The 23,835-nt window shown below is 50.4% G+C and overlaps 1 protein-coding gene and 1 long non-coding RNA gene across 3 annotated transcripts in view; one reads left to right on the forward strand and one right to left on the reverse strand.

Moving 5' to 3' along the window:
• Nucleotides 1-7,217, reverse strand: part of ADCY5 (adenylate cyclase 5) — a 148,077-nt gene extending 140,860 nt beyond the window's left edge. Inside the window, exon 1 of one of the 2 annotated variants that reach the window (XM_059391081.1) lies at nt 5,506-7,217. In XM_059391081.1, coding sequence (XP_059247064.1) covers nt 5,506-6,639 — 1,134 coding nt within the window. In that variant the 5' untranslated portion in view covers nt 6,640-7,217. The remainder of the gene's footprint in view (nt 1-5,505) is intronic. The other variant, XM_059391080.1, reaches the window with a different exon arrangement.
• On the forward strand, nt 6,770-12,956 carry LOC132011864 (uncharacterized). Its single transcript, XR_009402448.1, has 3 exons — nt 6,770-6,856; nt 10,840-10,970; nt 12,075-12,956. It is a non-coding gene; the product is annotated as an uncharacterized LOC132011864 (long non-coding RNA).
• The last annotated feature ends 10,879 nt before the right edge of the window (nt 12,957-23,835 follow it).

Raw genomic sequence — 23,835 nt, forward strand, 5'->3', positions numbered from 1 at the left:
CGGCACCCAAAGGATTGATGGGCATGAGTTTCCAACCCCCCCCCCCGGGAAGTAAATGACCAGGAGCTGGACCCCCGACAAGATACACACAGTTAATTGAGGCAGGCGTCATGGACAGGACATCTCCCATAGACAGGCTGGTACAGTCACAAGAGTCTCCCATCTGGCCTTGCCCAACACCCACTCCATCTCTGGCTGGGACCAAGGCTGCACCTTTCATGACCCTTAGGAAAACAAGAGGCCTGGCCCACCGTGGGCCAAAGCCCTGCTTCTGCTGCCAGCTGCCCCTCAGAACAGGTGACCAATGGCCAGGGCCCTTCTGCATGAAAAAGCGTCTGTCCAGAACTTTTATACTGATTGTTGAAACTTTTCTGTGAGATTGGGCAGGTTCCCGTGACCAGGCTCAACACAGCATCTGTGTCCTCTTTACGGACAGACATGAGCACACTGTTCTGTGTTCACGGCACACATACTTCAGGCTCTTGCTCCAGAGCAAAACTTAGATTGAATTATGAACACTGAACATTCCCACAAATACAGAAGCTGGTCATGTTCCTCGGCTGGGTCTCTGGCCTGCCTGAAGTCCTCCCACTAGGAAACAAGGCACCCCTGGGATCTGGAAGACAACCCTTACCCTGAAGCCCTGCTTGACGACCCCCCACCCCAGGCTTCTGCTCCCCTCCAAACACCCCTGACCGGTGGCATCGGGAAGGGGACAACATAACTGAAAACAATTAGCAAAGAGAATTGGCAAAAACAATCAGCCTTGAGCTAAGACAAGCAGACCCTCCTGGGCTCCAAACTCAAGAGCCCACCCCCACCCCACCCCAGACAGACTGCTGCCAGATGTCTCCTGTACAGATATTGCGGGTGATGGGGGCAGTAACTAGTGGCCAGAAATTCCCAGGCACTGTGGTGGAAGAGTGTCCTCCTTCACAGCACCCCAGCAAGCAAGGAGGGAGCGGCCGGCGGCAGCCCCAGTCACCCACCACACAGGCCTCTGCGCCGAGCTCCCGAGCAAGGAGGCAGCCTTTTTTTTTTTTTTTTAAAGATTTTATTTATTTATTTGACAGAGAGAGATCACAAGTAGGCAGAGAGGCAGGCAGAGAGAGAGGAGGAAGCAGGCTCCCTGCCGAGCAGAAAGCCCGATGCGGGACTCGATCTCAGGACCCTGAGATCATGACCTGAGCTGAAGGCAGCGGCCTAACCCACTGAGCCACCCAGGCGCCCAGGAGGCAGCCTTTTAATGGGACTCACTGGGCAGCTGAGTGAGTGGGCAAGAGGCAGAATCTTCGAAAGGGAAGGATCGGAGCCCTATATTTCAGAGGAGCTGACCACTCGAGTCTAGCCCCCAGCTTCATTAGGGATAGTAGAGGATGTGTACCCAGAATACTTCCCCAAGGAGCCAGAGGTCAAGGTCGGAAGGCAGTCAAGGCCCAGAATCAGAAAGGCCAGCCACCAGCCAAGAAGAAACAGGACAGAGCTGCAGTGATCTCCTTTGGAAGTCAACACAAAGCCGTCCCCAGGCCCACCTCCATTGCTGGGGTCAGCCCATGCGATGAACACACATACACACACACACCAGACACGTGTGTGCGCACGCACACCGGCAGACACACCCGCGCATGCACAGCAGTCAGTTCGTGCTCGGCAGCCCCTCCCCCCACCAGCCAGCTCGCTACAGACACTCACACGTGCTCACAGCCACAGAACATCACCCACACAGCGCCTGTGCCTCTCTGATCTCTGGGACAACTGCTGATGGTTACAGGTTCAAACAGGCACAGAGGAAGAAACGCAGGCAATCGTGGGGTTTCTCCAGAAGGGTCATGGCTGGAAGAGAGGAAGGAGGTGATGGGGGCGGGGGAGGAGGACTGGTCATCCCACACCACGAGGGCGGCTTCTTGCAACTCTCCCAAGCTCACAGGGACACGCACGGGGTCAGAATCTTCTCAGAAATAATAATAATAATAATACCCCACATCTGAACAGGACTCTCTACTTTCCTCTCCCATCTGTCATCACCTCATGGAGTAACACCGGACAGTAGGAATGTTCATCTCCTCGAGTAGATGACCGCCTGCACCCACGGAGCCCAGAGAGATATTCTCCAAAATGATCTTTAATAGCTGAGCATATGTGATGGTTGTGCGAGCGTGCTTGTTTGTGTGTGAATGCGTGCAGAGGCTTTATGTAGCAGAGTGGGATACAATCAAACAAAAATGAGGTTGCCATGGCAACAGGCTCCAGCATCATTGCAGCCCTATTAACACAAGTGAGGAATGTGTTTGGCAGATGCTCGAGTGTTATTTATGGTATGGGTGTAGCAGAGGGACTTCTAACAGGCAAAGAAGGATTAAAAAAAAAACAAGCCCGTGACGCTCCTACTGTACCCCACGGAGGAGACAACGGTGAGACAAGATCACAGGAGAGGCTGGGAGGCTGCAAACAGGGAGTGAGAGATGGGGAAGTAGCACGAGCCGGCAGGCAGATAAGAGAGGAAAGGTGGGCAGAGAGCAACAGGGAACTGGAAGGGGGGCGGGAGGAGAGAGGAAGTGAGAGAGAAAGCAGAGGGGGAGGGTGATGGATGCTAGGGGTAGAGCTAGAGCAAAAGACATAGGAAGGGAAGAAACACCGTCCCCCAGAGACGACTACATCTCGTTCATCTTTTGAGGAAAAATCGTCAGGAGGCACTGGTTCAGAAACCAAGTACTTCTCCTCCTAACTGGAGCAAAGGACGGAGCCCTGAACATAAGGGGGGTGGGGGGGAGAAAATACCCGGCTCAGATAATGATGTTGAGGACGGACGTGGGCTATGGGAGCAAAGGGGCTGGCCTTGCAGGAGAAGAGAAGAATATGGTTTTCTGAGGGTCTATTATGTGTCCAAGGCACTGTGGGGCGGCGAAGTGTGGGGAGGATTTCCAATGCCCCAACATTAGAAACCATGCACTGCTCCCCCATTTCCCTGGACGTGTGTCTTTACCCCAGAAAAGAACAAGGCATGTAATGCAAGCCAGCCTCAAACAACGGCTGCTCTGAGGCAGAGGTTAATGCTAAACCGTCCCACTAATGGTTCCCTACCATCCATCACAGTTTGGTCAAGAAACACAAATTTTCTACCAGGCATAACCAAATACAAACCCCCCTAAAATACAGTTTTCTCTGAAGGCAAGGAGAATGTTTGCATTCCCTCGTCCTGGACCATCGCTAACAAGCTTTGCTGTCCTCAACGGAGCAGAATGTGAGAAGTTAAGTGTAAATCCACCCAAAAGCCTACAGCCAGCCAAGTCTAAAGACCGTAACAGGTAAAAGCAGCCTGGGTGGGAGGTGGTGAAGGTAGAGGAGAGAAGGGAGATTTGCCGGAGAAAGAAGGGGAGCCCCTCAGACAGTCCCTCTGCTGTGGCCAGAGCATTCTTATGCTAAGATGGGGCTGGAACACCCCAGGACCAGAACTCCTTTCTTGGGATCTGACTCCAGTCCCTTGAAACCATACATCTAGGATGGCTTAGGGCTAGTTCAGAGAAAATACCCTGAACGATCCTAGAAATTTCTGCTTCTCCATATGGATGACATGCCCTTCCCTCTGCAGAAAAGCTACACCCATCCAAGCAACCTGCCTCCCACCCAAGCCAGGAACAACGCCCAAAGATACGATATCCCTGTGAGAGCCTGGGTCCTCAGGTCAGAAATACTCGCAGCCTATATAAGCACTAACAATACCAGTTAACTTTTTCTTATACCCCACCTCTCGATGGGTTTTTCTGTCAAGTTCAAAGCTGATCTCTGAAGATTTTTTTTCTTTCTGATCCCAGATCAGAAAAACTTGAAGCTTCAAGAGCCCCACCTACTCCACTCACTGGAACACAACCAAACTGGCAAGCAGTTATTAAATCCCTACTAAGTACCCGAAAATGTGCTAGACAAGGGAGAGGGTGGAGAAGGAAAACGATACACGTCAAGAATCCTGCATGCAAGGAGCTTACATTGGACGGGGAGCAAAACCAATGGGCGCTGGAAAATAAGTAAGTGCTCCGCTGTGTGGCTCACACTCTATTGTTAACCATGCAGAAGAGGGAGAGACCAGTGTGGTTGAACTGGAAGGAGGGGCCCCCGGTAGGAGGTGAGGTTTGGCACAGAGGGTGAGGCTTGGCACAGAGGTGGGAACTGGAAGGAGCATACACAATTCTCTCATTCTCGAGAAAAGAACCTGGGGCCCAGAGAGGCTGCAGATCCTCTCCCTCCCAGTCACGGAGTACTTTGGAGGTGCAGCTAGAGTCCAGCTCCCTGAAGCCCATACTGGTGTTATTCTCTGTGGAGAGATGGGTACCACACCCAGGAAGCTGGGGGCACAGAAAAATCCCTCAAAGAATATGCAGTACTCAACGGGATCAAAGTCTGAGAAAAGGCATCAAAAGCGGGGAGAAGGGGGAAGGGAATGTCAATGGAATATGACCAGAGGGTCTATCAGAGGACGCAGACATCCGGAAAGGGGTGGGGTGCAGTGGGGTCCACGGTCAAGAAACGAGCCTAGTCAAGGGCTCACCTGAGTCTCACAGCTGAGCTGCACTGAAGCAGGGTCAATGCCTGAGGCCCATGCAGCTCCAGACAAGGCCACTGCTAAAGGAAGCAGGTGTGCCTATCAGAGGGCTGGTCTCACCGGAGGTGGGGAGACCAAGTGCACCTTTCTTCCAGAAGCCTTCAGTGGAGTCACCAGTTAACCAGAGGTTTTATTTCCTCCAGAGCTCACCCTTCTGAGCGCATGGAACCAGTCTCAACAGAAAGAAAGAGCCCCCACCACAAGCAGTAGCCAGGAACACCCTGGGAAAGGGGTCACACCACCCAACGCTAGCTTTCTGCTCAGCCCAGGAGTGGGAGTACCGCACACACACACATCTCAGAGGTTCCTTCCCACCTTTGCTAAAGGCAGGTTGTTTTTATTTTGGTTTTGGTTTTGATTTGGGGCACTTTCATAAACAAAACAAACTTGTCAGTCCTCCCTCAAGTTCAGGGACCTCTCCAGCTCGGGAGATGGAAACCCCCTCCGCCTCAGACAACCGGCAGGGTTATCATTTCTCCTCCTTGAAACCAGGCAAGGGGCTCCCAGGAGCTCCCCTCCCCAACGCTCTATCCAGGAAACCTCAACAAACGAGGAGGGAGAGGCTGCTATGGGGTCCAGACACTTTTGTGAGGGGCCTTTTATATACGGGGACAGGGGAGGGAAGGGGGACTTCGCCATAGAATTTTCTCCTCCAACTCTCCTTCCTCACGCCTAGCCCCACACTAGTGGCTACTTGTCCTCTCCGGGGGCAACGGCATCATTTGTAAATGGACATGATGGGGCTCAGAGGGGGTTAAGTGGCTCTATAGACACCACTGACTGGCACAGCCAAGTCACTCTGGCTCTTTCACTGCTTTAGAAAGGGTGATGGGGTTGCTTCTCTTTGGAGTCAGCCCCAGGCCTCTGCACCCCACAACCCATGGCCCTGCGGCCAGTTGGGCTCCTACCTGCTTGAGCAGGAACTGGTCCTGGGCGTTGGTGCGCAGGGCTATGGCCAGGTGGAGGGCAGACAGGAGCACTCCGCTGAGTACCGCGGCACGCATGCGCACAGGCAGCAACGTGTAGATGGTGTAGATGAAGAACACGGTCCACCAGATGCCCTCCGAGGCGCTGCGTGGCTGGGGCAGCAGCAGGCCCACCACCTGGACGGCCAGCACGACGGCGATGAGCGCGTAGCAGGCCAGGCCCATGTGGTCCTGGTGGAAGGCGGCGCGGTTGCAGAGCACAGCCATGACGAGGATGACACCTACCGCAGCCGCCAGCACTGCCAGGTAGGGCAGCTGGAGCGGGGGCCGCGCCGCGTGGAAGGCCAACATGACGAGGCACACGAGCACCAGCACGGCCATGAGCATAGTGAGGCTGCTCTGGTTCAGACGGAAGAAGTAGCGCTGGTACAGCCGCTCCAGCTTGTCCGACGGGAACTTCTTGGAGCGGAATATCTGCAGCAGCGCCAGGCAGCAGGCGCCCAGCGACAGCACTGCGCCGGGCCCCGCACCCGATTCTGCCGAGCTGCCGCCATCCCCAGACCCTTCGTCGCCCTCGACGGCGCCGGCCTCCAGTTCGTCCACCGCGCGGCCCTTGCCCCGCCGCTCCTCCAGGCCCAGCTCCACCGAGCGAGGGCGCACCTCCGTCCCGCCGGCCGCTGCCGCCGCCGCCGCCGAGCCGCCACCGCCGCCCGCAGGGGGCGCCCGGGTGCTGCCCCCGCCGGCCGCGCCCCGCCGCTGCCGGCGGCTGCCGCGACCGCAGTCGTCGCCGCCGCGCTCCTGCCAGGCCGACTTGGAGCGGAAACTGAAGCCGAAGCCCCCGGCCAGGGGGTCGTCGCCGCTCAGCGGAGGATCGTCGTCGTCGTCGCTGCGCCAGCGGTTAGCCAAGCGCTGCTGCTGCTGCTGCTGCGGGGTCACCGCCCCCCCGGGTTTCTTGGTGCAGCCGCGGGTCGAACCCCCGGGAGCGTGGGGGTAGCCATTGGCGCGGGAATCCGCCTCCCCCCACGCCGAGCGGTGTTCCGGGCCTCCCCGGGACGCCGGCGCAGCAGCTGTCTGCGCCGCGTAGCCCGGGGGGCTCACGCTTTTGGAGCCGGACATCCCCCCCTCGGCCTCGTCGTCTTCTTCCTCTTCCCCCCGGGGTCGGGCCGGGGGTCTCCAAGGGGACGGAGGACGGCCGAGCAGGGGGACCAGGCTGGGGTCACACGTCGAGGGCGGCCCGGGGCCCTGCGCAGCAGCGGGGCATCTTGGCACCCCCGTCCTGAGCGGAGAAGCAGAGCAGCAGGAGGGCAAGCGGGTAGGCAGGCACAGCCCCGAGGTGAGAAGTGGCTGAGAATCCGCGTCCGGAGTCCCAGGTCCGAGATGGAGTTGGCTCCGAGCTGGGGCAGCTGGGACTGCTCGAGCGGCTGCGCCGCGCGCAGAGGGACGTCCGGACTCCTGGTTCGCGTCGAGCTCGACGAGGACCGGAGTTGTTGCGGACAAGGCGGGACGGAGAGGTGTCCTTGCGGGCGGCGCCTCCCCGGGGCTGGCAATGCCGGGGCGCGGCGCTCGCAGATTCTGTCTAAGCGGGGCCCAGAGGCACACGCGGCGAGGCGGCGGCTAGGGCGGCGAGGCGGGGGTCCCGGCGTGGAGACCGAGCGGGTACCCTTTCCTCGCGGCGGACTAGGAGCGACTGGGAGGTGCGGGAGCCAGGCAGCATTATTTTCTTACGAGGGGTGGGGAGGTGGGATGGGGGGTGGAGAGGACGGGGGAGGGGGCGGCGGGCGGAGCAACAGCTCCGGGGCCCTGGGGGGTGGGTCCTGGAGCCCAGGGGGGCCGTCGCCCGCATCCCCCACCTCCCGCAGCGAGAGTGGGAGCGAGGCCCCCGCGAAAGCCGAGCCGAGCTTTCAGCGCGTCCGCGCAGGGGGCGGGGGCGAGGACCGGCTCCTGTGGCGCGGCCCTTCCCCTCTCGCCTCCCCCTTCCCCCCAAACCGAGCGGGGCTGGCCGGGACCCGCTGGCCCAGGAGGGCTGCCGCGCCGACTCCGTAAGCCCCAGGCTCCTCGCCGCCGGCTGCGGGCCCGCCGCCGCCGGGCGCAGAAGGACTAGGCGGAGGGCGGAATCCGGCGCAGCGCCGCCGCCGTTGTGCCCCGAAGCAGGCGGGCTTCTCCCGGGCAGTGCGGCATCCAGAGATCGAGGGCCAGGACTCAGATGCAGCCAGCCGAGAGGGGTCCGCCCAAGAGCTGCTGCGGCCCGGGGGCGCTCCGAGGAGGCCGGCTGGAGCCGGGCTCAGGGCGCGCCATGCACGCCTCGGGCCCTGCGCCGCTCCGGCCGCTCGCGCCGCTCCTCCCTTCTCGCCCGCTTGCCGCCGCCGCCGCCGCCGCCGGAGAGCCCTCCGCATCCCCTCCTCCCGCCGCCTCCCCGCCCCCCGCGCCGCTCCGGCCTCGGCTCAGAGAGGCGGGCGGCCGCCTCCGCCCCCGGCCGGGCCGCGGCCCCCGCCTCTGCGCCCCGCGGGCATCATCAGGCCAGGCCCCGTGAGGCGCCCGGGGCCGCGGGGTCCCCAGTTCCCCTTCCTCACCTAAATTTCTCGCCGCACCCCCTCCCTCCCAGGCGCCTGGAGCCTCGTCCAGCCGGCAGTCCCTTCGCTGGACCTGGGTGGCGTGCGCTCCTCCCCCGCCCCCTGCTTAGGTTCTTGCTCCCCTAGTCCAAGCTCCCCTCTTTTGTATCCCCCTTTAATCCCCCTCCCCCCATTCAACCCAACTTCAGCCCCCGAGCTGCGCCCCCCTTCACTGGCCCGGCTCGATTGGCCGCTTCCTGAGCTGTCAGACTTGAGCCCCGCGCTCTTATTGGGCGATTCTCTGGCCGGGCGGCCGTGCCAAAGGAGGGCGCACCGGGCTGGGGGCGCCGGGGCAGCGACTGCAGCAGGGAGCGAAAGACCAGAGTCCCCGGAGGGGCGCGAGAGCCAGACCCGGAAATGGACGGGGGAGATGGAGAAATTGAGGATCTCTGAGACGCAGGAAGGCATGACGGAAAAGATGGGAGATGCAGTGGGTGAGGCTGATGCAGCCAGGGCGGGGCGGACAGGAGCACTTCGATGGGTAGTTACCTAGAGGGAGCCCAGCAGACAGCACTAGGAACACCTGGCGTTTGTGGAGAGCTTTTGCCTGTTGACACTTTTTCTTTCTTCTTGTCTTTCCTGCTTCTTCCTTCCCTCCTTTTTTCCTTCCTTCCTCCCTTTCTCCTTCCCTCCCCCGTTCTTTCGTTCGTTCCTTCCTTCCTTTTTCCTTCCTCCCGTCCGTCTTTCCTTCCTTTGTTCCTTCGTTTTTTAAATCTCATTTGGCTTCCTTCAATAGCCCTGGGGTGTGACAGAGAACAAACAGGGCGTGTGTGACTATTCCCAATTTTATAAATTGAAGCTGAGACTTCGAGAGTGTGGTTAGCTTGCCATGGTCACACAACTCCCCTAACTTGCAACGGAAATATCTTTCCTCGGCACCAAATTGCCCCCTGTACACCTAGCAAGCTGTTAACCCAGAACGAAGTGCGGTCCCCCCTGGACCTCGGATGACCAGACACTCCTCCTGCACAGCACCAGCCACAAAGAGTCAGGAGTGGAGAAAAGGACTTCACTGCCCATCAATGAGGACCTTGATCTGTGGAATGATCTACCCAATTCTCCTTGCCCCTAAGCTGCTCTAGTGGAGTTTCTGGCAGTCTAGACAGTGGGGCAGGCACGGGTAGGGTAGCACACCTCTACTGGAGAAAGAGAAACAACCTTCAGTTTACTCTTCTTCCTCCAGCTCTCTCTGTAGAGCTTCTGAGAAGGAGCCTGCAGTCTGAGTGAGCTTCCCTTTCTCTCTCCGTTGATCATCTCTTTGCAGATTGCAAGATAAGCCTTGCCAGAGTCAAAAATTGGGAGGACTAATCCAAGAGATCTGAATAAGAAACCCTTGAGCAATTCAGCCCTTGAATAATCAATCCATAATTAGCTAAGCCATAAAAAAAAAAAGCACCCTGAACTTGGCCCACATACATTCCTGGAGCACCCATTATGTGTCAAGCACCATGCTAGGTGCTCTGGGGATAAAAAGATGAGCCAACTTTGGTTACCATGAGGGAGGGAGAGTAGCTAGCCATTGACTGCAGTTTTGAGCCACGATTTTGTCATTTAGCGATTTTAGGGAGGAGGCATTTCTTCTCATTATGAGAAGGCCAAAAAAAAGACTAGAGGTCAAATCAGGTTAACAGAGAAGGATGAAAGAAGAAAGGAGGAATGGACTGATATTTAGTATTTAGTAAGCAACTACTATATATATCTGTAGATATCCTATTGTCATATAAACATTTTGAGGAAGATGTTATTCTCCCCACTGTAAAGATAGAAAACTGAGACTTAGAGAATCAAGGCCTGTAGTTTGTAGCGGAATGGAACCGAAGGTCAGCCTGCTCCTTGTACTCTACCACACAGCCTGTAGCATAAATGGTATGAGAGGGACCCCCAGATAGGCAACTGCATGGACAGACCCAGATGGCCAAAGGTATCAAGGTGATTGGGTTCCATCCTTGATCCTCTGATTCCCTGAAGTTCTCCCTAGTTCATTCCTTTTCATCTTATTCAAATGTTTAAAATAACCATCATCTTGGGGGACCTGAGTGGCTCAGTCAATTAAGCATCAGCCTTCAGCTCAGGTCATGATCAGGGGGTCCTGGGATGGAGGCACATGTCAGGCACCCTGCTCCTCAGGGATCCTGCTTCCCCCACTCCCTCTGCCCCTCTGTCTTTCTCCCAAATAAATAAGTAAATAATCTTTTAAAAAAATAAAATAAAATAAAATAACCACCAACTTACCCAAAAAAGGCATTTATGATCAAATATAGAAAAACTACCAAAAAAAGACAAAAGCAAACACATTCATAATCATACTACCTAGAAAAAAACCATTAACGTCTTAATTTTTTTCTTAACAAAAAATAGGGCTTAAAAATGGGACTTTTACTGGGCAAATGATTTTACAGTTTACATTTTTCTGCTTAGCTAAATATTGTATTTTTTTTCATGTCAGTAAGCATTCATCTACAATATTCCTCTTATTGTCCAAACAGAATTCCATTGCATTTTAAAATGGCATAATTTATTTAACCAGTCCCCTGTGGTTGGACATCTTTTACTATCATAGCAGTTTTATAGAACGTTTCCACTCTTTTACTGTTATAAACAATGAACATTTTTGCAGATAAATCACATGTATCTTTATATCCTTAGAAGAAATTCCTACGAGGAGAATTGCTGGGTCTAAGGATAAACTTTTTTTTTTTTCTTTAAGGTATTTCAGAAATGTCTATCTTCAGCCCCTGCCTCCCTTCCCAGTACCAAGCTTAGTTAGCCCTGTCCACCGGCAAGCTTCCCACGGATGCTCCTTGGGACCCACCAGGGAAAGGTTCAGCTTATCTAAAAGTAAGTTCAGGTTACTTACTTGAAGCCTGCTCCTCCCTGGTTTCTCACCACTTGTGGAATCACTGTCCCCCAGTCTCCCTGATCTTTGAGCTGTGAGCCCTCCTCCCCTCCTATCCCGGTCACAGGTTCCTGCTGCCACACCCTCAACTTTTCACATCTGTCTTCTTCCACATTCTCCAGCTGCCGCCTTCCCACATATCCTCCCCGCTCCTTGCCTGCACAGTCTCCGGCTCTCTCCTTCTTCCATCCTCCTTGCTCTCAATCTGTCTTCCACTTCGTGCCCCACTTTGATCCTGCAGGTCAACACCCCCTAACTGAAAACTGCCCACAAAACAGCCTCTTCCTACTCGCCTGCTTTCACTGTCCATCACTTCCCCGCGTCACCCAAGCACCCCGAGTTGCCCCTTAAGCCTCTGTACCGAGGACTTTTCCTACTCTGCCCAGATGACATTCGTGGCACCTCTGTGAAACCCTCCCTCTGCCTCACCCAGGCTGTGAGGCGCTCCCTCCTCCTCAGCTTCCAGCACACCTTGCTTTAATCTCTATTATAGCACTTGTCACATTGTATTTTCTTACCTTGTCAGAACTGTCTCCACAGTCAGCTGAACTCCTTGAGGGCAGAGTTGGTATCTTACTCATTCTTGTGCCCCGTGCTCAGCCTTGTGTCTGGCACATAGGAGATGCCCGATAACTGTTTGTTGGTAAACAAATGGTACAGCTGAGGAATCGTGAGCAGAATGGAGTCTGCTGTGGGGAGGGGCAGGATGGGGAGCATGGCAACTGGCAACAGTAGATGGAGAGGGAGAGGTGGGGTGGACTCTTGAACACGGTGTAGAGGGAGGGTGGGCTTCAGTTTGAAAAGCCCCTGAGGGGCACCTGTGGGTTAAGCCTCTGCCTTCAGCTCAGGTCATAATCCCAGGGTTCTGGGATCAAGCCCCGAATGGGCTCTCTGCTCAGCAGGGAGACTGCTTCCCCTCTCTCTGCCTGGCTTTCTGCCTACTCGTGATCTCTGTCTGCCAAATAAATAAGATATTTTTTTAAAAATTAAAAAATAAAAAGCCCCTGAATCTGGGTTCAGGAGTTTTCTGGCCCATTATGTTTTAGGAGGCAAACTCTGGCAATGATATAAAGACTGAGAAAACAAGATCTAAGAGCATAGGGGACTGGTAAGGAAGCTCTTGCCAAGTGACTGAGCCCAGAGTGATGCAATGGAGATGATGCCATTGGCTGGCAGACATCTGTGGAAGGTTGAAACCCAGGAGTCAACCTCTGGGAAGAAGAGGAGTCCTCAAGGTCAGACGAAGACAAGGAAAGGAACGAAAGGCCGAAGTTTTGAAGACCAACTCCAGAATGCACACCTGGCTGTTGTCATCAGATAGGGGTTGACCCAACGCCACAGCAGGCCTCCTGCTGACATGAGTACTTGGTTTGCAGAGGTGAGGTGACCACACACCCCAGGGCACTGAAGGTCCTTTGGGAGATCTGCTGACACCCCCTTCTTCCCCCAGGCATCTTCCCTCTCGTGCCTCAGTTACACTTTAGGATTTCATTCTGCACTCTCCCGGGCTCCTTTTTGGAAGAATAGTTCTATTTTGGAAATTAAAATATTAATATTTTAGAACATTTAGAAATATTTGTAGAAGTAGGTATCAGTACTATTCCCCTACCTAAAAATACCTTCCTTCACACTGCTTAAAATTCCACCATTAGATAGTCATGTTTGGGGATGAAAATCATTCCCTAAAAATGAATGCAACAAACCTAGAGACAGAAACTAGATTAGAGTAGTGGCTACCTGGCCCTTGGGATGGGGAGGAATAGGTAGTGATGATGGCTCATGGGCACAAGATTTATGCAGGGGGGTTATGAAGATGCTCTAAAGTTAGATTATGGTAATGATTGCTCAACTCAAGAAATGTACTAAAAACCATTGGATTGCATAGTTTAACTCACCAGATGAACTTTATGGTATGTAAATTATATTTCAATAAAGTGGTTATAAAAATGAATGCAGATACCCCTCGGAGACTGAAGGATTCATGCCGCGGCTGTTGGTTGTTATCAAGTCAATGTGAATGAGTTTGGTCAGCAGGCTTCCCCCATTATTGCCCAACCAAGGCAGGGCCAATAAGGGAATGGATGCTTGCTGCTTAGGAACAGAGATAAGTGAGGGAGAGGAAGGAGAGAACGCCTAGGACCACTGAGCATTTGCCAAGAAAAATGGAACCAGAAGAGGGCACGGGTGCCAGGGAATAGGGAAGGAAGAGGGCAGAAATAGAAGCCAGTTAGGATTTGAGGGTGAAAAAAGGATTTATCCTGCCCTGTAATATATTCCTCACCTGGAATTAAGGACCGCTAAGACTCCAAGGGCTCTCGGTAGGGTGAAAGAATCTTAAAGATCACCCTATTCCCAAAAATGTGTCACTCACTCCCGGACGTTTGCATTTTGAAAGGAAGCCCCACCCTGCAAACTAGGTGATTTACCTTCCCCACAAAGACCTAAGTCATTGTTATCCCCAAATCAGAGAGAGGCTAAGAGGATGGAACACGGAGTATCCTGAGGGAGTCATCCTTGGAGGCTTGGGGCCCAGTGTCTTAGCCACTGGGCATGGGCAGCAGAAGTCCCTGCTGTCTCTAGGAACCATTCACCACTCTAGCCCCTTCCCCACTGGCAGTTAGGAAGAACCAAGGGTCTCAGCCCTCTCACTCTTGACCTCTGGCTTCCTCGGCTTGGAAATCGAGGATAATAAGAAGTTTGCAGTTGGCCATAGGGAACCGGGCCCTAGATTTTTCCAGACCTACACTCTTCCAAACCTCTGGGCCTCAGGGAGCAGGAAATATTCAAAGAGCTCAGATTGTAGCTTAGGTGGAAATGGCTGATAATAGCTCGATCTGCCACTCTCCCAGGTGTTGACATTTGCATTTTAATGGAGGCGGTTAATGCCTTCAGCTGAAGGAGTGACTAATACGTTCTTTCAATTGCTACAGAAGGTAAGTGAGAGACCCTTTGCTGCCCGGGGGCCTTTTAATACCCTCCGGTCAATTCAAGATCACGCCTGATCAGCAGCGGCCAAACCTTTGGACTCTAATGCCCGCAGTCCATGCTTCGTCTTGGCCCCGGTCCTTGATTTGCTCGCCTTCTTGCACTTTATCCTAAAAGTCTGGAAGCATCCCCATGAGTCATTTATTCTTTCAACACACATAAACCGATTATCCATTTCAAGCAGAAAACTATGTTGGGCACTGAGTTGGGGGGCGGGGTGGAGCTCAAGAAATGTGTCGGCAAGATGGCCCCCTCAAGAAGTCAGGGGAGCAAATCACAAGAAGGGCTGCCCAGCAGTCCCACCTCAGCAGAGCAGATCCTACAGCTTATGTGGTGCGTCTTGAACACGATAAACAATTTACTAATAGAAGGCAAATATTCCTATAGGCTGGGGGCGCAAGAAAGACTTTGGGAGGGGTCAGGAGGGCCTTAAGGATACATAGAAATTGGGTATACAAAGACTAGATGGAGTTCCCAGGATCCAAAACATTCCTCTAGTCACAAAAGACCACCTATTGCACCATCCTATTTATATGACATGCCCCAAAGAGGCAAATCCATGGGGACAGGAGAGCAGATCAGTGGCTGCCTAGAGCTAGGGGCTGGAGGAGAGGTGGGGACAATGGCTAATGAGTACAACGGGGTGGGGAAAACTATCTAAACATCATGGCAATGGTTCCATTGTAAAGATACTAAAAACCATTAAGTTACACACTTTAAATGGACGAACCTTATGGAATGCAAATTATATCTCAATAAAGCAGTTTAAAAAATGGGAAAAAGTGAGGTCCAGAAAGACCATTCCCTCAATGGTCATTCCTACTATTATGAGGAACCCTGCTTCATAACTGTAGAAAGAATATCCTAGTTTTAAGTTCCTAGTTTTTTCCTGTATGAAGGTCACTTTTTTTCCTTCTGAAAGCCCATTTTTAAGGTAAAAGATGTTCAAGGACCCCAATTTTAGTTAAGAAAATACATAATGGTAAAAGGTTATTTGAAGTTGCAATTGATTGATACTTTATTAATCCCAATAGCATCTACATGTTAGAAAAATGGTTCTGTATCTGGAGGGGAAGCATGATTATTATGCCTACAGACAGGGCTCTGTGGCCCTCTTTCAAGATTTCCTCAGTCATCTGAGGTCCTCAGACCACAGGTTTAGAATTCTGGTCCATGCTCTACCAAGGTGTTTTTGGTCCAACTTCTCTGTCAGTGAATGTTAATGGGTGAAGGCCCATTAGCAATCAATCAATCAATCAATAAGATACAATCTTCACCCAATAATGTTTCTGCCTCTTCAAGGGCTCAGCCAAAATGGCACCCTTTCTTCTCCCAAACCAGTGGGCTTTGCTGAGAGTAGATCCAGCAAAGACGACAGTCAGAGCCATGCTGGTTGGCAGACACTTGTCTCTAGCAAATGTAATTAAAGGCAGCAGCAAGTAAGTACCTATTAATTTTTCATTAGAAAAGTCAAGGGCTACCTTCTTGGAAGGCAGCATCACTGAACTTCAGCCTTAGTAGTTCAAAATCAGGCTTTCCCCCACTGTGTATACACCCTTTTCTATGAGTATACACACACACACACACACACACACACACACACACGAGTCTGCCACCACTTTACGGAGTATAAGAGAGAAAGCATCAAGCACTCCGATCTATACGCTACAGAGGTCATTTTGTCCCACCTTGACTTAATTACCCCCGTGGCTCTCTGTACATGTAATTGACCATGTATATGAACCTTATACAATATGATGATATCTCCCCAAACTGTGTTTACATACCATGTTTATGGTTAGAACTTTTTTTTTTTTTTTTAGATGCCCTTGGGGAGAATACTAGTCAAAACTGTACATGGCAAATCCTTTTGTAAAGAAACTATGCTGAGTACTCCCTAATGTGTTTGTTTTGTAAGCCAGGGGCAATGTTACAAGGTAAGAAGAGGGGAGCTGCTGGTTGGGGAGGAACCCCCCTCCCCAGTCTGCCCTAACAGCTGTCTCCCTATTGGTGGGCAGAGCCTATTCAACAAGCGAAGAGCTCTAAGCTTGGAATCAGAAGACGCAGAGGCCCCACACCAGCGTGACTAACTTCTAGCTGTGTTGTGTCCCACAAGTCCCTTCACCGCTCAGATCAGCAGTTCCCAGCCAGGAAGAGTGAAAATGCTCTCCTACCCACGTTGACCCCTTGTTAGGAGGACCGGGACAATGATGAGAAATTCCTTCTCAAATGATTCATCCTTAGGTAAAATTGGAGTCATTCTTAGTTACAGCCAATGAATAAATTGATTCCTAATAAATCCAGATGTTCACTTAAGAGGTAAGCATGGAGTAAGGTACATCTCCAGGTCTCGGGCTCTTGCATACATTTATGGATGACTGTGATAAATACTTTTATGTCTGTGCTGCGTGTGTACCATCTCCTCTAGTAGTCTGGGAGATCTGCTTTCATCTCTGCTGTGTTCAAAGCAGGGCCCCCAGGGCCATGCAGATGAGGTCTCTGTTCTCAAAGACATTCCCTCTTTCAGGATTCTGCAGACTGCAGCCTGTCTGCCGGGCAGACTGGAGAGCTGGGCCCTCTTGCAGGCGTGGGTGGCGATCACAGTGGCCTGTGGGGAGTTGGTGGTGCTGAGTGCTTTCTTCTCCTCTCCGTGGCCGCTCTGTTTGGCCTTGGAGTGGTCTCGCCCAGTCTCGGTGTCACTGACTTTGGTGTCACCGACTGCATCTGCGGCTGGGGATGGCATGGCAAACCAGGCTGTGTTAGAAATCTTGCTGGGGCTGGCTGACCTTCCCCAAGCTGGGATAATCTCTCTCCCTGGCAACAGGCGGAGGCACCAAGGGACAGCGACAGATTGCGAAATCCTGGGGTTGGGTTTTCTAGAATTACTTAAAGAGAGAAAATAGTAACAATACCTTGCATTTGTATAGTGCTTTTAAAAAGACTGAAAGCAGTCTTTGAAAACTATTCAAGGAGAAGGCAGCTTTGGAATTGTCTGGTAAAGAATGAACCAGGTGGGTAAGAAATGTGTTGTCTTATTCTTACCTACTCAGTAACATTGGAAGTGTTCAGAGAAACCTCCCCCACCCCCAATCCACACAATTGGGGATACAGAGGAAGGACAAGTGGGGGGACTTGGTCAGTATCACACAGCCGTAGGAGCAGAATTTGACCCAACCTTCTTGACGTTTTTTGTTAACCCAAAGCAGGCAGAGACGAGGAAGCTGAATAACCTTACCGTTTGGTTTTGTTTGGCATGTGGACAGCACTTCCTGAGTCAGATTTTTGGACGTGGTCCTCAGGGGGCTTGCAGGAATATGCCCCTAATTATTGGTCAGAAAGCTACGGAGGAGTGTAGAGGTGGGGCATGAAAAGAATTGTCATTCTCTTGCCTGAGGTGAGGTCCCCGGGGATGGTTGAGCAAGGCAGGACCAGAGCCAACAGGCAGGGATGGATGGAGCGGCTTCTGTAGCCGAGGACTTTTAGTGGTGTTTGAAGAGGGATCCCCAAACTCTGGCCAGTGGGCCAAATATGGCCAGTACCTGTTGTTATAAATACAGTCTTAGGGCACCTGGCTGAGTCAAGTCTGTGGAGGCTGCGACTCTTGATCTTGGGACTGGAAGTTAGAGTCCCACTTTGAATGTAGAGATTACTTACCAAAAAACAAAACAAAACAAAAACCAAAAAAAAAAAAAAAAACACAAAACAAAACAAACAAAAAAAACTTAAATAAATAAAGTTGTATTGAAACATAGACATATTCATGTATTTATTGTTCCAGCCTGGTTTTATACTATGTGACAGAGTTGAGTAGTTATGACAGAGATCAGATGGACCACAAAGCCTAAAATATTTACTATTTGGTCCTTTCACAAAAAGTTTGCCAACCTCAATCTTATGCTATACACACAAAAATTCATACAACATTTATCATAGACCTAAAGGTAAAACCTAAAACTGAAAGAAGAGTATACAGGAAAAAAGTATTTGTAATTTTGGGTTATAAAGATTTCTTTGCTATAATACCAAAAGTCAAGATCATTCTTTTTCATGTTATTCAAAAAGGTATTCTTAAGTTAGACTTCATTAAAATTAAGAACTTTCAGGGGCACCTGGGTGGCTCAATTGTTAAGCATCTGCCTTCGGCTCAGGTCATGATCCTAGGGTCCTAGGATTGAGCCTCGAATGGGGCTCCCTGATCCACAGGAAGCCTGTTTCTCCCTCTCCCACTCCCCCTGCTTGTGTTCCCTCTCTCCCTGTGTCTCTCTCTTTGTCAAATAAATAAATGAAATCTTCCAAAAAAAAAAAAAAAAAAAAAAAGCACTTTCAAAAAACATTGTTAAATGAATGCAGGGGGCAGGTAATTGTTTGCAGACCACATTTCTGATAACGAATTTGCATGCAGTATTTGTAAAGAACTCTAAATTCAACAATGAGAAAACAACCCAATAAAAATGTGCAAAAGATCTGAACAGATATTTCACCAAAAATGGATGAAAATATGTGGATAACACATAAGGACATGAAAAGATGCTTAGTCATCAGGGAAAAGCAAATTAACATCACAACAAGATAACACTACACATCTATCAGAATGGCTAAAATTCAAGAGGGACCGTTCCAAGTGTGGGGCAGGATATGGAGCAACTGGAACTCCCTCACACAAGGCTCGTGCAGTTGTCAAATGGTGCAGCTACTGGGAAACTTCTTGGCCGTTTCTTAAACAGCTAAGCATACACATACCATAGAATTATCAATTTCATTCCTAGGTATTTACCCAAAAAAAAAGAAAGCATATTGTTAGGGTACAGAGTCGACCACCCCTCAGTTAGTCAGAGAACACTCTCGATAATGCAAGTCACACAGAGAGGTTTATTTCCAGCTAGCTGGGGTCCAAGTATCTGCCTGGTGCAGCGGGTTTCAACAAGGACCCTGAGCACTCAAAGCCAAGGGTTTATATAGCATTTTCAAGGCACTTCTTCATAGCTACATACATATCTTGCGCCCCACTTTGACAGTTTAACTTTTTGCCACCCCGGCATCACCCTGGAGCCATCCTGGCGGTTAAGTGAGATTTAGGTTTAGAAGAAATTTAACTTTATTTACATTTCCTTCTGCCTTCCCCTCCCTCAGTTTTATGGTGGGGAAGGGCAATCTTAGGCCTCGAGGTACTGAGCCGTTTGTCTCTGGAAATTGGGCCATTGAAGAGATAGCCTTTTTGTTGTAAATCACCAAGACATTTGCAAACCAAAGGAGACTCCTGACTTGCAGGATTGTGATCTCTGCAAGTTAACTATTTGTTTTTCTTTAACATCTGGATCCGCCCTGGTGGTATATGATTAAGTTGTTCTCTTATCTCAAGTTACGTGCACCCTGTGGGCTGGTTAGGGACGCTCGGTAAAATGGCTTCCCCGCCTTCAGGAATGGCCATTCTTATGCTAACCCACTCTTACAGTGCAAGGTGCCGACTTTTGCTTTGCCAAGATGGATGTACTTACGTCAGGGCTAGACTCTAGACTCGAGGTGGGTACAGCCTTGTTTTTCTTGGCCTCCACACCTGGAGCTGGTTTCTGGGACTTGTTTTTAAGTCCCCTGGGGGAAGGGGAACAGGGACAGTTTAAGGGTTAAACAACAAAGTTATTGCTTAACCTCAATGGAAGCTTCTGGCTAAAATAAAAATATAAAATAGGTCCTTACACATATAAGCATATGTCTGCACAATGACCTGTACATTAATATTTATAGCGGGTTTATTTATAACTGGAGACAACCCCAAACCCATCAACAACTGAATAGATAAATTTGGTATATTCATGCAATGGACTATAGTCAACAATAAGAAGGAATGAACTATTGATACTTCCAAAACATGAATAAACCTCAAAATGATTGTAATTATCCTGAGTGGGAGGAGCCAGACAAAAAATAGTGCATACTGTATTATTAAATTTATCGAAGAATTCTAGAAAATGCAAACTAATCTATAGTGATAGAATGCAAACCAGTGATTGCCAGGAAATGACAAGGGGGCAAAGTGCAGGAGGAATGGATTGCAAAGGGACACAGGTGAAACTTGAAGGGGTAATGGATTTTAATTGTCTTGATGGTGGTGATGGTTTCACAGGGGTGTGTGTGGGTGTCTTTGTACATGTAAATCTCAAAACATCGAATTGTACACCTTAAATATATGCAGATTATTCTATGTCAATATATATAGCCACTTTAATAAATTACCTATTTATAGGAAATAAAGCAATGTTTTAAATTGAAGTATAACCTACATATAACAGTGTATTTACAACTTTTTTTTTAAAGGAGGAAGGGGGGGAACCCTGAAGTTGTTATTTTCTTTAAACGCTCTGTGTGGTTTGAAGTTACCAGTCTGCTCCCCAGGTTATATATTCGTTCTTCTCACTACGGTGGTTTATCTGAGCGGTTTGTCTCAGCGCTGGCTGTCTCTGAAACCCTGCCTTCATCAAAGGTGACCACAGAGGTTAACTGTATTGCCATAGTAAATGCCAGCTCCTTATGTTAATGGGATCACCGTGGCCCTTCGAATCCAACCGGGTCAGATATCTAATCTCAGAGAAGGCATCCACTCTGACTCGCTGAAGCAGAAGGGGATGTATTCAAAGATGCTGGAAACAAGTTCAAGGAGGAAGTTGGCGGCCATTTCTGCCTATTGGGTTTTCTTGGTGTGTGGGGAATGAGCGGACTGTAGAATAATGAAATCTACATCAGAGATCTAGCTTTTGAACAGTGTTCCCCCGACAACATGTCATAATTTCCCGAATCCTTTTCTTGTGAAGCTGCTACCAAAACTCAACTTAGACCCAGGGATAAATGGCTTATTCCAGGGAGAACTTCGTGGGGTAGGGAAAGGACAAGGTGACTCTGGAATGCCTCCTTGGGCTAGAATGCAAAGATGCCCTCCAAGATGAGTGGGGCCATGTCAAAAGCACATAGGACACTGCACATCTATTAGGACGGCTAGAACAAAACGAGAACCTGACAAGGCCCTGAGACGTGATTCCATGCCTGGTCCTGGATGGCTCAGGGTCCCAGCTGTCTGCTGTGCTGTGGGCACCTGCATATGAAGCAGAGACACAGTATCAGCCCCCCTGAGAAATCTTTGAGGAAACCGCCAGGAGAGTACGCTGGTAGAAATCAGGAGCCTTGAATTCTAGTGTGGCTCTTCCACTAATCTGCCTTTTGCCTTGGGCCTTTTCCTCTTCTGAGCTTCTGTGCCCTTGTGTGTTTACTGGGGAGGTGGAAATGGGGGTGGACCTTAAGAGTTTTCAAACTGAGTTTCCTGGAACCCTCAGACTCCTTGGATTGCCATCGGTATAAGAAGGGGAACCAGGATCAGGGGTGAGCTCCACCTAGAACAGTCTTTCATCTGTTTTATGTTTGGCAGATATAATTCTCAGTTGACCAACCCAGAAGATGCAGGAAATATCAATTCCTTTATTGTCTAAATTTCTAAGTTAATCTCTGACTCCCAGGACCCATTCCCAGAATGGAATGAAATGGATGAAATTTTCACCCCAATTATTCTTGGAATTTTCCTCTCAGACAGTGGCTCACTTCTGGGACATGGGTGTCTGCTAACAAGCCACATCTCTGTCCATGTCCCCTGTGGGTCCAGCTGCCTCTGCTGATTCTGTGTTATCCCTGGGACATGGGTGCCTTTGGAAGCTGACCAATGTCCCCTGTCTGCCTTTCTCATCCTCATCCCACAGACCCTTCTCTCTAGCTCACACTCCATCCCAGGAAAACACTTTGGGGCCTAGAGAGAATTCCCTCTTTGTGTGTGTTTTTTACGACATTCAGTCTATGCCAGTGAGTCCTGTTGTAGGTTGAACTGTGCCCCCCCCACCAAAAAAAAATATGTTGGGTTCCTAACTCCCCAAAACCTCAGAATGTGACCTCATTTGCAAATAACGTTTTTACAAAGGTAATTGAGTTAAAATTAGGTCATTTGGGCATGTCCTAATCCAATAGGAGAAGGGGAAATTTGGAAGCAGGCAGGCTTAGAAGGAAGATGACAGGCAGACACATGGAGAAGATGGCCATCTGTGAGCCCAGGAAAGAGGCGGGGAACTGACAGATCCTACCCAGCCCTTAGACAGAACCATCCCTGCGACGGTGACCTCAGACTTCCAGCCCTGGAACTGTGAGAAGTACACTTTTATTGTTCAAGCCGCTCAGTGGAGGGTATTTCATTAGCAGCCCTAGCAAATGAATGCAGATTCCTTCCCTTTCTTTTCTAAGATTTGATTTTTATTTATTTATTTGAGACAGCACTAGTGGGGAGGGAAAGGTGCAGAGGCAGAAGCAGACTCCCCACTGAGCAGGGGGCCCTATGTGGGGCCCTATCCCAGCACCCTGAGATCATGACCTGAGCCAAAGGCAGACACTTAACTGACTGAGCCACCCAGGTGCCCCAAATATTTGATTTTTAAGTCATCTCAACACCCAACATGGGGCTTGGACTTACAACCCCAAGATCAAGATTTGCAGAGATCAAGAGTCCCATGCTCTATCGACTGAGCCAGCCAGGCGTGCCCCTCCTTCCCCCTCTTTTACCTCCCTTGGGAGCCCTTTACATTCTCCTAGGTACTTCGAGTTCTCTCTCTCTCTCTCTCTCTCTCATGTGTGTGTGTGTGTGTGTGTGTGTGTGTGGTGGTGGTGGTTTTTGTTGTTGTTGTTTTTGGTTTGGTACTGCTAGTTCTCTTAACATCTGCTTGAAAGGGAGAAATGGATAGGGAAAACACGTAAGTAAACAGTTCATAATTCCATTCAGCTACACATACATAAAAAAGCAGAGAACCAGGGGCTAAAAACAGCTTAAAAATCACTGGATTGATGCGTTGATGACTGTTGTCTTTGGATGATGAGTCCGTGGGGGTTCATTGTACTATTCTCTCTACTTTTGTGTATCTTTGAAAATTTCCACTGTGAACCATTAGAAAAGGAAAAAAACAACAGAGAGCAAAGGCATCACTGCACATCGCTGGGGCAAAAGATAACTGAGACTCTTCCATCCCTAGAGTTCCTGCATGGGGACATTGACCCCTCTCCTTGTCTCTAGAGCCCCACTCTGTGGACTGGACCACATCAGGAGCTGCCCCTCCCCCACCTCCAACTCCTGCTACTGTAGCCAAAGCCTGAGCTGACTCTCAGCTTTGAGACTTGCTTCCCCAGCCAGGCTTCGGCCCTGAGGCCTTTGCTGCCGTGGACAGCTGCGGCTGAGCAAGGATGGCAGGCAGATCCTCCCAGATCCCAAATACCCAGCAAACCTCCTCACCGCCGACGGCTCCTCACTCCAGCTCCTCCCTCTCCTCTCCAGAGTTGTTTCCCCTAAATCCTGATATTAACATTTAAGTTACCAAATAACTACTCAAATATTTCTAATGGTCACTCACATTATTTTCTGGGACACAGCTACCGTGGCTCTTGCTTGATGGACACACCCCCTCATCAAAAGCCCTCCTTGAGCCTCAAATCCGGTTCAAGGCGGAAGAACCTACAGACACAATATTATTTATGGCATTTTTAAAATAAGTGACTTTATTTTATTATTATTAATTTTTTTGAAGTATATGCTACCCTGCCTGTGGGGTTCGAACTCACGACCCTGAGATCAAGAGTTGCATGCTTTATTGATGGAGCCAGCCAGGCACCCCTATTTGCGGCATTCTAATTGAGTTTGATACCAGGGTCATGCTACTCTTGGAGCTATGGGTAAGCAATCAATAAATGACAGCCCGGGAGTTCTCAGCTTCCCCATGTCCCATTTCAGGGGCCACTCTTTATGTTTTC

Source organism: Mustela nigripes, chromosome 2, assembly GCF_022355385.1.
Source record: "Mustela nigripes isolate SB6536 chromosome 2, MUSNIG.SB6536, whole genome shotgun sequence".
NCBI lineage: Eukaryota > Metazoa > Chordata > Mammalia > Carnivora > Mustelidae > Mustela > Mustela nigripes.